At 36.0% G+C, this 13,358-nt stretch overlaps 1 protein-coding gene across 3 annotated transcripts in view; it reads right to left on the bottom strand.

Annotated features, from left to right (window-relative positions):
• GSK3B (glycogen synthase kinase 3 beta) overlaps positions 1–13,358 on the bottom strand; it is a 210,601-nt gene that overhangs the window by 63,185 nt on the left and 134,058 nt on the right. For all 3 annotated transcript variants that reach the window (XR_008617494.1, XM_024120436.3, XM_024120438.3), the window contains exons 6-7: positions 8,530–8,636; positions 5,637–5,734 (exon numbers count right to left, since the gene is read on the bottom strand). Coding sequence is in view for 2 of the 3 variants with exons in the window: in XM_024120436.3 (XP_023976204.1) it covers positions 5,637–5,734; positions 8,530–8,636 (205 nt within the window). In the remaining variant the exon portion in view is untranslated. The remainder of the gene's footprint in view (positions 1–5,636; positions 5,735–8,529; positions 8,637–13,358) is intronic.

The raw sequence follows: 13,358 nt of genomic DNA, 5'->3' as shown, positions 1-13,358 counted from the left end.
CCCGGTCTGGGAGGATCCCACATGCCGCGGAGCGGCTGGGCCCGTGGGCCATGGCCGCTGGGCCTGCGCGTCCGGAGCCTGTGCTCCGCAACGGGAGAGGCCACAACAGAGGGAGGCCCGCATACCACAAAAAAAAAAAAAAAAAGATAAACAAGGTCCTACTGTATAGCACAGGGAACTATATTCAATATTCTGTAATAAACTATAATGGAAAAGAACATGAAAGAATATGCATATATATGTATACCTGAATCACTTTGCCGTACACCAGAAACTAACACAATGTTGTAAATCAACTATAAAAATAAAAAATTTTTTAAAAAATGATCTACATGTTTAATGTCATGCTTTTCTAAAAGAGATATATCCAAATTTAAAAGGCTAGTTACTACAGTTATGAAAGCTATAGAGAAATTCTATCATCTGGAGGTGGACTCTAACTACTTCTGCCTTTAAAACTCTTCCATTAGAAAGAAATGGTCAAATTATTACAAAGCATAAGTAAATGTTTATGGAATAAATCAAAGTATATCTCTAGGAACATTAATACATTTAAAACTTGAAATTCTACAAAATGGTTGGTTTCTTTCAAATATTAAGTTCTGTGATATTTTAATCCAAAAATTCAACTCTGGACTGAAGTTTGCCTTTCCTTACTTCAAATTTACATTTTAAAATTTGGAGGGTGAAAAGAAACTATTAGTAAAACCTACAGCATTCCCAGGTCCAGAATTTCCTAGACTGCTTCAACTTCAATCCATCTGGGGAATTTTGGGGACATCTGGGGAATTTGGGGGACATCTGTCATTTATATAAGGAAGTTAATGATCAAATCTTTGAGAAGCTAAATATGGAATTTCTTTTCAAAAGCAATAGTTTATCACTTTATCTTTATATTATTCTTTTCAGAATCAATTATGTAATTCAGAATAGAATGTACAATAGAATCTATGCAGTCATTAAAAAAATCACTTAGTCAACATACACTTCTTCACATGAGAAATACATTTAATTATTTAGTAAAAAAAAGTCTACAAAACAGATGGCACTTTTGTTTTAACATACATATGCATAGAAAAGTGTATAAAAATATTCACAGAAGTTATTTTTCATGATGTACTAGAACAGAAAGTGATTACTTTTGTTCTTTTCTTTGCATTTGTGTCTGGGTATATTTTCTGCATTAAGCATATAAAATTATAACATATATAATTATAAAAAAGTAATCATATTAAAAAATACTACCTTTTCCAAGTCTTCAAAAGACTCTTTAACCCCACTGCTATGACTTATGGCAGAGGTGCCAAAGGGCAATGCTATATCACTGAACCTATGGTTTGTGAAATTCCTGACAGATGTTCTCCCAAAATGTTTTATTTTTATCCAGGTATCTGAAACCACAACAAATATTTCTTAAGAGTATTTTAACTAGTATGTCAAGGAAGAATTTAAGAAAAAAAATCTTATTATCTGAGAAGTCCCAAACAGAATCTCTCTGTTTACATATGCTTTGAAAATCCAAGCACTTTTTGATACTCAGAGATTAACCGGCATAATGAGATTCTGATCTGATAATCCTATGTATGAAATCAACTTCAGAAAGCTAAGTGTTTTTCATGCTTAAAAATGATTTCTCATGACTTTCAATTCCATTCTGCCTTATACTTTTAACTTACTCTGAAGATGTATTTTAATTTTATTCTAAATATTTTTCAAAAGTCTTATTTGAGGATAAGTAGGGAGGTTAAGGTTAAGCTAAGTTAGCTCAGTTTAAATAATACTCTGTGTTACTCATTCTGTAAATTATTGGCATGGACGTCCAAGCCAATAAAATTTAATAAACAACATATACAACAACAATCACACTAACTTTTCTTATTAATTCCCAGGTAATTCCAAATTCATGAATGAACAATGATCTAGTAGATTAATTCAATTTAAATACTTACTGAAAACTATTTTGGTGTCCTTGGATATTAAAACACAACAATAAATGAAAGTCCCTGCTCAGAAAGTTTATAAAATAATTAGGTAATTCTACCATTTATAATTTATGAAGTTTGCTGTACGATTGTTCACTTTTTGCATAAACTCAAAATCAGAGAGAAGAGTACCTATTGTACTGGGGGCAGGGGTGTGGGGGGGGCTGTGTCAGCTACCTCCAGATACTCCAGAGGAATACCCATGAGGCTTTCAAGAGAGAAAACGGAAAGAGCAGAAAGGAACAGTAACATAGATTCCCTAGTTACCGAAAGGACTAAGGGTGCATGACTAACATCTCAAAAAAGCTGAGACTTGAGTTGGGCAACTGTGAGACCACTTTTCACGGAAAACTCAAATCTATTCTTGAAGTCCTGATTAGCAGAAATGACAATATTTGCTTAAAATATAAAATGTCTTAATACATTTAACTTTAAAAGCTAACCTATACAACTCTTTTCTGACATACACCTTAGATCAGGAAAACTGGAACAGTTATATCAGAATTAGTTAAGAGTTCTTATTTCAATGAAACATCACAGATATTCAATATGTAAAGTACAGACAGGATCAACAAGACTTAGAGCTAACTTAAACACACAAAATCCCTACAAAGCTTATTAACCTCCACGCAATAAGATTTAGAGCTATACCATACACACATACACACACACCCCAATACAATGTTCTATTAATTAACCTTAGTGTAATGTATAACTTTAGATCACCAAATGGGTGGTAAACTAATACTGATATATCATTTATCCTGGGTAGTACTGCTTAAAACTGTAAAAGGGACTGAGAAGCTTGATATCCCAAACTGCCCTGGGATGTTAACTCCATTATATCATCTTCAAAACATCTATAGAAAGTGATCTTGGAACTTCAGTAGGTGATGACTATGTATAAATGCAAGATGACAAGATAACATATAAATGAAAAGAGTGTTTTGTTTTAGAGATGGCCTACTACAACAAATTAATCATGGACAAACTTGCAACAAATAAGCCCTAAATAAAAATGAAGTCTTAAACCATCAATAACAAATTGACAGTTTCTACTAAAATTAAATAAGCACAGACCAATATTAGTAGAAAACTGAATTACAAGGACTGACAAAAAGTGGTGAAATAAGCTCTGGACTTAAAGGTTTATAAGATATGAGATATAGGATTTATCACAGATATTCAGTTTAGCTTCCTAAGCAATTTCATTTGTACCCTGTATGAATTCATTAAAATTAACGACAAAGAATAAACCATCACACAGTTCTAAACTATCATCAGTACAGAAATGACGCAGTTCTAATAAGCTAAACATATATGACAAATAGAATGTCAATATGCCAGGAGAATTGTAGTATGGTAAACTCAAGTACATCAACTGAAAGCCTGGGGATAGAAGAAATGCTGAATGGTTGTACTGACTAAGGGTCAGCAAACTATGGCCCAATCTCTGTTTATGTAGGAAGGGCCCAGGAACTAAGAATTGATTTTAAAGATAAACATTTGCAATCAATTTGATGATATGAAACACTGACTTTGAACCCCAATTAAGAGAAATGTTACAGCCCCCTCAAAAGAAATCCATTCCTCTAATTGGTAGACTTGAATTTCATCAATGAAAAATTTGTGGAAATTTTTTTGTTATATTGAGTTGGCCAAAAAGTTCGTTCGGTTTTAAGTACAAATAAAAGACACATTTTTCATTTTCACGAAGAACGTTACTCAACAACGTGTTCAGTAACTGAACAAACTTTTTGCCCAATCCAATATATCTCAGACATCCTAACTTTCATTTTAGCCCACGAAGCCTAAAATGTTTTATCTAGCCCTTTATAGAAAGTTTGCTAACTCCTGTATTAGAATACTAATTTGAATAATAATGAAGAATACATAGGCTTTTAGCAAACAAGGAAATCAAACTATCTGAACTTAGATCTGAGTGTAGTGTGGGAATCAGGAAGGAAGTAGATCTGTTGAACTAAGTTTAAAACTTCAATTTGAAACTAAAAGATGGTTACTAAAAAAAGACAGCAAAATACCAGTGATCTCCAGTGCAAATCATAAGAAATTATATAGATAGGAAGATTCTTGATTACACATGGATGTTTTCAACCACACTTGCACACACTGATACCTAGCAAAATCATTTATCAAAAGTAACATATTCTTATAAATGAAGTACAAGGATTTTAAAATAACTTAATCACCGTCCTGTGTATAACTAGAAAAAGCTACTGAGAACCAACAAGGACCTACTGAATAGCACAGGGAACCCTGCTCAATATTCTGTAATGACCTAAATGGGAAAAGATTTAGAAAAATAGATAATGTATATGTATAAGTCAATCACGTTGCTGTACACTTGAAACTAACACAACATTGTTAATCAACTATACTCCAATATAAAATACAAATTTTTTTTAAATAAATAAATAAATAAATAAGCTGCTGAGGCTCAGCACAATAAAAACTAAATTCAAGCTGTCCAGATACAAAACAGGCTGCATTCCAAAGTAGCGATCTGATGCTGGAAGTATTCAAGAAAACACTGAAAAATCATCTGTCAGTAATGTAACTAAGAAGGTTCTTTCACTGGATGGAGAACTGGACTACATAACCTCTAAGGAGATTTTCAATTTTCCACTTCTGTGACATTTGGAAAATCAAGAATAAAGCCTAATAGACAGTAGGTGTTGTTGCTTTGGACAAACTATAACCTTAGAATCAACCAATCTAGTGTTCTAAATACAGAGACACTAGATATTACTAAAGGGGGGGTGTGAGAACTTATTTAAGATCTCAAATATTAAAAACTTTAAAATGTCAGTACTGCTGTTCTTAAGAGACAGTATGAATTCCAAAATAATAATACTTTGGATCTGATGTTGTTAATAAAGGTGCTGACAGACCTAATAAATAAAATTATAAGTAAATTTATAAGTAAAAATTTCCTTAAATTATAAGTAAAAATTCTGCTTCTATCAAGTGGTCTAGTCATACATACTCACTTTTTCTTTTTATAAATATTTAGATATTGACTAAATACAAGCATCTCCTATGTGCTCAGCAGAGTATTATGAGCAGAGAGCACATGGTGAGCAAAAATAGACATAGCTTGGGTTTTTATTCAGTTTATATACATTTTAGTGATCTATTGCTTTTTTTTTTTTTTTTTTTTTTCTTTGCGGTACGCAGGCCTCTCACTGTTGTGGCCTCTCCCGTTGCAGAGTGCAGGCTCTGGACGCGCAGGCTTAGCGGCCATGGCTCATGGGCCTAGCCGCTCCGCAGCATGTGGGATCTTCCCGGACAGGGGCACGAACCCGTGTCCCCTGCATCGGCAGGCGGACTCTCAACCACTGCGCCACCAGGGAAGCCCTGATCTATTGCTTTTAAGTACTTTAAATAACAGATATATCCCTTTCTCGCATCAGACAGCCAAAACAGCTTTTCTAGTATCACGTAACAAAAGAATAAGTCAATTAGAAAGCAAAAGCTGAGCTCTTATACTTCTTCCACAGCTGAACTTGCTATGTGATCTTAGATCACGTTCTCCATTTCCTCAGTTTTTCATGAGTGTGTGAGAGATATGGATTCTTAGAGAACAGCAATAAGATTCCTTCCAGTTCAAAAATTCTGATCCAATCTTCTCACCTTGATTATTTCTACCAATTGATCCACACCACTATCCCCTGGAAATATTGGTTGTCCTAGCAACAGCTCAGCCAACACACAGCCTGCAGACCATACATCTGAAAAGAAAACAAAAGCTTATTAATACTCTGTAGCTTAAGTTGCATTAAACTGTATACATTTTCTAATTTTACTTTGGTCAGATAAATATTACAAGGAAAAGATTGTAAAATCCAAAAGAGGGAAAAAAGTCATCAAACTATCCTTAATGCATTTTAAAATTGTGTTAAACTTACTAAACAGGAAACAGGACAATAAGAATATTCTAATAAAGAGTAATATCTATTTAATTATCAAATACCAGATGTTCAAGTCTTCAACAACCAAGATAGGGATTATAGAATGAAAACACAGCACATGATTATTTACTTATTATACTTAAAAATAAGTCAAAGTGATACAATCTCTTCACATTGGCAGGTACTTATACAGAGTAGCAGAAAGCAAGGGTTTAATCTCCTATATACAGGGTTGTAAGCCAATGGAAATTTCTGAGAAAAAAATTTTAATACTTTAAATGGTTAACTTTTGTCTTGTAATATGACTGAGAAAAATGTGCTTAAATATATGAATATTTTAAAATGCAAAGATAGAAGAATACATTTTATTTTACAAATTATAAAACATAATTCACTTTTAAGTTAAAGCAGAAACCTCAATCTTGAGAGAAAACTTTAAAAAATAATTTAATAAATTTTAATAATTTATAAATAAATTTACTAATTAAAAAAATAAAGCGTACATCCTGGCTTACCCACGATAGTCCTGGTCTAGATGACTGTCCTGGGATAATTACGAAGAGCATCCCCTTTCTCTCTTAAAAGTATTACCAAATGAAAAGATAAATTATATGGGCACTCTATTTAGAGCCCACTACCTAAGACTTCCTGCAAGAAAAAGCTAATTTTCAGTTTCTGGATTCCTGGGTTTTGTATGAATCATCAAACAAGTGTTTTAGGGAGATGAACATAAATCATTAATGGGCTTTCCATCTACCAGTAGGGAAGGAGAAGAATGGTGAATGGCATGGGGACAACAAATGATTTAATCAGTCTGATGTGGTAAGATGCACTAACAAGAGGAACTGGAAACTAACACAACATTGTAAGTCAACTATATTCCAATATAAAATAAAAATTAAATTAAAAAAAAAAAAAAGAAGAATTGGAAATCCCTGCTCCAATGACTACATTTTACTGGCTTGGAAAAATAATGACAGAAAATTCATTTAAGAAATTCAAGTTGATTTTTTCCAGCTACTCGTTCACTTTTAATACCATTGTTAAAAATATTTCCAAAATATATCTATATTAGAACACTTTTAAATATATTTATTTTTATTTATAAATCTTCCAGAGTCTTAAGAAGCAAGTATCCTAAATCTAAAAGGAAAAGTCAAATCTAGGCTTGTTAGGGTTCAAAAGGTCTCAGCTGAATCAGTGGCCTATGATGAGTCTTACGCCTAGAACGTCAGAATCTGGTTTTAGTCATGCAAAGGAGGCTACTGGAAAGCAGGTACTCATAATATCCAGAAAATTGATCCTAGTAGAGGAAACAGATTACACTGGCCCTTTTTTTGTGAGAAGTATTCCCAAAGAACTGCTAGGCACATGGACATTTATAGAAGTAATATACTCTTAAGAGGGTTAAAGGTTTATGTTAAACATGCCTTAATATGTCAGATAATATGGTCATGACTTTTTTAAAAGCAGCAAACCAGGACTTCCCTGGAGGCGCAGTGGTTAAGAAACTGCCTGTCAATGCAGGGGACATGGGTTAGAACCCTGGGCCAGGAAGATCCCACATGCCGCAGAGCAACTAAGCCCATGTGCCACAACTACTGAGACTGCGCTCTAGAGCCAGCAAGCCACAACTACTGAGCTCACGTGACGCAACTGCTGAAGCCCACGCACCAAGCCCATGCTCCACAACAAGAGAAGCCACCGCAATGAGAAGCACATGCACTGTAACGAAGAGTAGCCCCCACTCTCTGCAACTAAAGAAAGCCCGCATGCAGCAATGAAGACCCAATGCAGCCAAACATAAAATAAATAAATTAAAAATAAATAAATAAAAGAGGCAAACCGCATTTATTTTTTTGTTTGTTTGTTTGGTATTTGTATGCTTTGGGACTAAGGAATTCTCTTCAGAAGCAATATATAACAATAAAATAAAGTTGACCTCCACCTGCATGCCACCCTAAGGTTGCTCCTTTCTTAGCTTCCTATTCATGTCTAACTGATCATACTCTGTATGTGCACTACTACTAGTGGGCTAAAATGAGGTAGACGAGGAGGTCAATGAAGAATGAAGCAAACTGCCTCTATTCAATTCCTTCCATCATTAAAGATCTTTTGTGACAAACTATACAGAATTGGTGGGTTTATCCAAACTACTAATGAAAAAATCAGACTGTTCCTTTTGAGCTGCCTTAAATAACCAACTGAGACAGCACAGCAGGAGTGTCAGTAATATGGTCATCCTACCACTTTAATCATAAACTTAATGGATGCAAATTCTCCAACTGGCAATCAAGCTCAGAAGGGAATATTTCAGGGGAATTTATTTTTAAGGGAAGAAAAGGTATACTTAGAATTTATTTAAAATTTTAAGTTAAAAATAACTGTAATCCTAAAGAAATCACACAATCACAAAGGAGTAGCTTATAATACAAGAAACATAAAAGTAGGATAGTAAATATATCTTAAATTCTATACATTTTTGCATATCAATCTTTAAGAAGAAATATAATTCAAGGCATATTTATATTTAAGAACAGATTAGTAATACTAAATTACTAAAACCAAGATATAATAAATAATTACAAGCCATTATATTCAGGTCCATTACTTACCTATACTAGAGGTATAATCAGTGGCTCCAAAGATCAACTCTGGTGCCCTATAGTACCGAGAACAGATATACGAAACATTGGGTTCTCCTCGGACCAGCTGCTTTGCACTAATAAAAAAATCAAAAGCAGAAATTCTTTAAATTAAATCTAAACCGTATCATTGCTACTGTAAACTGCTATCATTCACAACACAATGTTTATCTAAGATTCCCATAATTCCAATCATGCAATATATAAGAAAAAGAAAATATGAACCATAACTACCTCTGACAAAACAAACTTATAATTTTAACATATCACTCTGAAAAAAGAACAGTAACTTTTAAAGAATGCATTTGTTAACTGTCACCTGAGGAAAAAGATTTTTAAAAAAATCACAAAATGACAAATGTTGAATTGCTTCTGCTCTTGTTCCCTGAATTCCACCTTTAAAATACAAAGAAGAAAAGGGCAGAAAAATGAGAGGTACTTCCCCTCACCAAAAAGCACAGTAATAGATTATAATATAAGAATGAATACTGCTTACCCAGTATGTTTTTTAAAAAGGTAAGAAATTGGCCACTCTCTTAAAATTTGACTTCTGACTCAGAGTGAGTATCCCAAAGCTTGCAGATCCAATCTACTTTATGTTTTTCCACCATTTGGTCAATTTATTAACTGTCTAAGCATTCGTTATCCATTAATAAAAGGCCCTTTCCTGTACGGCAGAGATAATTCACAGTCCATGAATTCTAATTCTGCTGTCGTAAGTTAAATCACACATTCTATTAATCCAACTTTCCTTCCCAAATACTTTGTGGCATGTATTTTAAATATTAAAATTAGTTTCTTTCAAAGTACCTCTCAAGATAACTTGAAGACACACTAAAATAAATAAACTGCTATAGAAGCTAACCATTTTGACATACAATAATAGGAAAGATAAATACAGGAAATAAATACAAACATCAAAATCAAAACAGTAAAAAAGTAAGTAACAAGAAAAGGTATAAAAAAAATTTTTAGGTAAAGGTACAGGAAAATCAGAGTAGAGATAGATGAAAGTAGTCACAAAGGTTTCAGTTTGAGCTTTCTTTTCTTCCATTTATTTCTCGTCAATGATAAGTCTGACCATAACCTGGTCTTCCTTCATCATAAGTTTTGAAGTTGGGAGGCAGTTTATTTTTTAACATTCTTACCAAGGTTTGACATACAGCAGCCATTTCATAAATTAATAAACATTAATCCCTGTTTTTAGGCTGCATGAAAATTAAGACACTTTTTTAGCAAAACTGATAAAACCTTTCTACCTTATAAAGAATTTTCTAAATTAACAAGACGGATTCCAATTATTCAGTCAGAAAATTCACTGATAAAGAAGGTAATGTTAGAAATGCCACTTGATGGAGCTACCTTCAAAGTGTATCCCAAACTCTACTTGCTCAAACTAGCCGTTAAAAACAAAAAAGGCAGCTTTGTTATCACAGCTATTAAAAGTGAACTAGGCAGAGTCAAGATGGTGGTGTGGGAAGACACAGAGTTAGCTTCTCCCCAAAACTAGTGTGCCTGCCGGCCGCTGGTGGAGAACACTAACGCCCAAGGAGATTACTAGGAACCCCAAAGTGAACTGGTAGGAAGTAGGGGGACTGAAGGGGGAGGAGAAGTGGAGGTCAGACAGGATCTGTGCCCCTGAGGTCGGGGAGATCAGGAGAGGCAGGCGGGAGGGACTCTCTGGGAAGAGAAGGAGAGGAGCAGAGGGTGATCGCCTGGCCCACTTGGGCTGGGGAGCCTGCTGAGCTCTCAAGCCAGTACCCTGCCTCCAGAGCCCCATCCAGGCCATGTGGGTCCTGGGGGCATAAGAGGGAGGCTGGGGAGATGATGGAGTGGCAGGTGGGAGGAGCCATCCAAGGAGGGACAGGAGAGAAGCAGAGGGCGATTGCCCTACCCGCTGGGGCCCCTGGGCAGCCTGCTGAGCTCCCAGACCGACCCCCTGCCCTCCAAAGCCTCCTCCAGGTCTCATGGGTCCTTGGGGGCATAGGAAGGAGGCCTAGGGGAGAACAGGAGAGGCAGGTGGGAGGGGCCCTCCAGAGGAGAGGGAGAGGAGCACAGGGCAACTGCCCCACCCTCTAGAGCCCAGGAAGATTGCTGGGCTCCCCTGTGAGGTCCCCCACCCTCTGAGACCAGGGCTGGCGGGGGTGGGGGGGTGGGGTGGGGGTGGGGTGGTGGTTGTGTGTGGACACGGGACCTGGGTCCCTTCTGTTCCTTCAGCCTAAGCCCCACACCCACAGCCCCCAGGGCCTTTTCCAGCCCTATCAGTCCTGAGCTTTGGCCCTGCCCGCCGCCTAAACCTCACCCTTGCTTAGGCCCTGCCCTCCACAGCCAAGGCCTCCCCTGCACCTTTTTTTTTCTTTTTTCTTTTCCCTCCTTCTCTTCTTTACTATTATGGTATTGATGTGCCTTCTGGCTGTTGATTCATCTATACTTTTATTTTTATATTCTTCCTAACACATCTGTTTATTTTTTACTTTGTCATTGTTTTTTTTTTTTGCTGCCCCAGGCAACTTGCGGGACCTTAGTTCACGAACCCAGGGTTGGGCCAAAATTCCTGCGGTGGGAGCTCCGAGTCTGACCACTGGACTAACAAAGAACCTCAGACCTCAGGGAATGTTCACTGGAGATCTCACGGAGTTTCCTCATCTCAGCACCAAGACCCAGCTCTACCCAATAGCCTATAAACTCCAGGGTTGGAAGCCTCAGGTCAAACAACCAGTAAGTCAGAAACATAATCCCACTCATTAGGGGAAAAAAAAAAAAAATGACACGGCAAAAAAATATGTCACAGATGAAGGAGCAAGGTAAAAACCTACAAGGCCAAATAAATGAAGAGGAAATAGGCAATCTACCTGAAAAAGAATTCACAGTAATGATAGTAAAGATGATCCAGAACCTCGCAAATAGAATGGAGGCATGGATTGAGAAAATACAAGAAATGTTTAACAAAGATCTAGAAGAACTAAAGAACTAACAAACAGAGATGAACAACACAATAACTGAAATGAAAAATACACTAGAAGGAATCGATAACAGAATAACTGAGGCAGAAAAACGAATAAGTAAGCTGGAAGACAAAATGGTGGAAATAATTGCTGAGGAGCAGAATAAAGAAAAAAGAATGAAAAGATTGAAGACAATCTTGGAGACCTCTGGGACAACACTAAATGCACCAACATTCGAATTATGGGGGGTCCCAGAAGAAGAAGAGAAAAAGAAAGTGTCTGAGAAAATATTTGAAGAGATTATAGTTGAAAACTTCCCTAACATGGGAAAGGAAACAGTCACCCAAGTGCAGGAGGCACAGAGAATCCCACACAGGATAAACCCTAGGAAAAACACACCAAGACACATATTAATCAAACTAACAAATATTAAATTCAAAGAAAAAATATTAAAAGCAGCAAGGGAAAAACAAAAAATAACATACAAAGGAATCCCCATAACGTTATCAGCTGATTTTTCAGCAGAAACTCTGCAGGCCAGAAGGGAGTGGCAGGATATACTTAAAGTGATGAAAGAGAAGAACCTACAACCAAGAGTACTCTACCCAGCAGGGATCTCATTCAGATTCGATGGAGAAGTCAAAAGCTTTTCAGACAAGCAAAAGCTAAGAGAATTCAGCACCACCAAACCAGCTTTACAACAATTGCTAAAGAAACTTCTCTAACTGGAGACACAAGAGAAGAAAAAGACCCACAAAAACAAACCCAAAACAATTAAGAAAATGGTAATAGGAACATACATATCAATAATAACCTTGACTATAAATGGATTAAATGCCCCAACCAAAAGACACAGACTGGCTGAATGGATACAAAAACAAGACCCATATATATGCTGTCTACAAGAGACCCACTTCAGACCTAGGGACACATACAGACTGAAAGTGAAGGTATGGAAAGGGAAATCATGCAAAGGGAAAAGGGAAATCACGCAAAGGGAAATCAAAAGAAAGTTGGAGCAGCAATACTCGTATCAGATAAAATAGACTTTAAAATAAAGACTGTTACAAGAAATAAGGAGGCACACTATGTAATGATCAAAGGATCAATCCAAGAAGAAGATATAACAATTATAAATGTTTATGCACCCAACATAGGAGCACCTCAATACATAAGGCAAATGCTAACAACCATGAAAGGAGAAATTGACAGTAATGCAATAACAGTAGGGGACTTTAACACCCCACTTACACCCATGGACAGATCATCCAAACAGAAATTAAATAAGGAAACACAAGCTTTAAATGACACAATAGACCAGATAGATCTGATATTTATAGAACATTCCAGACAAAAGTGGCAAAATACACTTTCTTCTCAACTGCACATGGAACAGTCTCCAGTATAGATAACATCTTGGGTCACAAATCAAGCCTCAGAAGATTTAAGAAAATTGAAATCGTATCAAGCATCTTTTCTGACCACAATGCTATGAGACTGGAAATCAATTACAGGAAAAAAACTGTAAAAAACACAAATACATGGAGGCTAAACAGTGTGCTACTAAATAACCAAGAGATCACTGAAGAAATCAAAGAAGAAATTTAAAAATACATAGAAACAAATGACAATGAAAACATTATGACCCAAAACCTATGGGACGCAGCAAAAGCAGTTCTAAGAGGGAAGTTTACAGCAATTCAACCTCACCTCAAGAAACAAAAATAATCTCAAATAAACAATCTAACCCTACACTTAAAACAACTAGAGAAAGAAGACCAAAGAAAACCCAAAGTCAGTAGAAGGAAAGAAATCATAAAGATCAGAGCAGAAATAAATGAAATAGAAATGAAG

This window comes from Physeter macrocephalus, chromosome 1 (assembly GCF_002837175.3).
Source record: "Physeter macrocephalus isolate SW-GA chromosome 1, ASM283717v5, whole genome shotgun sequence".
In the NCBI taxonomy this organism is placed as follows: domain Eukaryota; kingdom Metazoa; phylum Chordata; class Mammalia; order Artiodactyla; family Physeteridae; genus Physeter; species Physeter macrocephalus.
Note: the sequence above shows the minus strand (reverse complement) of the source record. Positions and strands in the feature narration are given on the sequence as shown.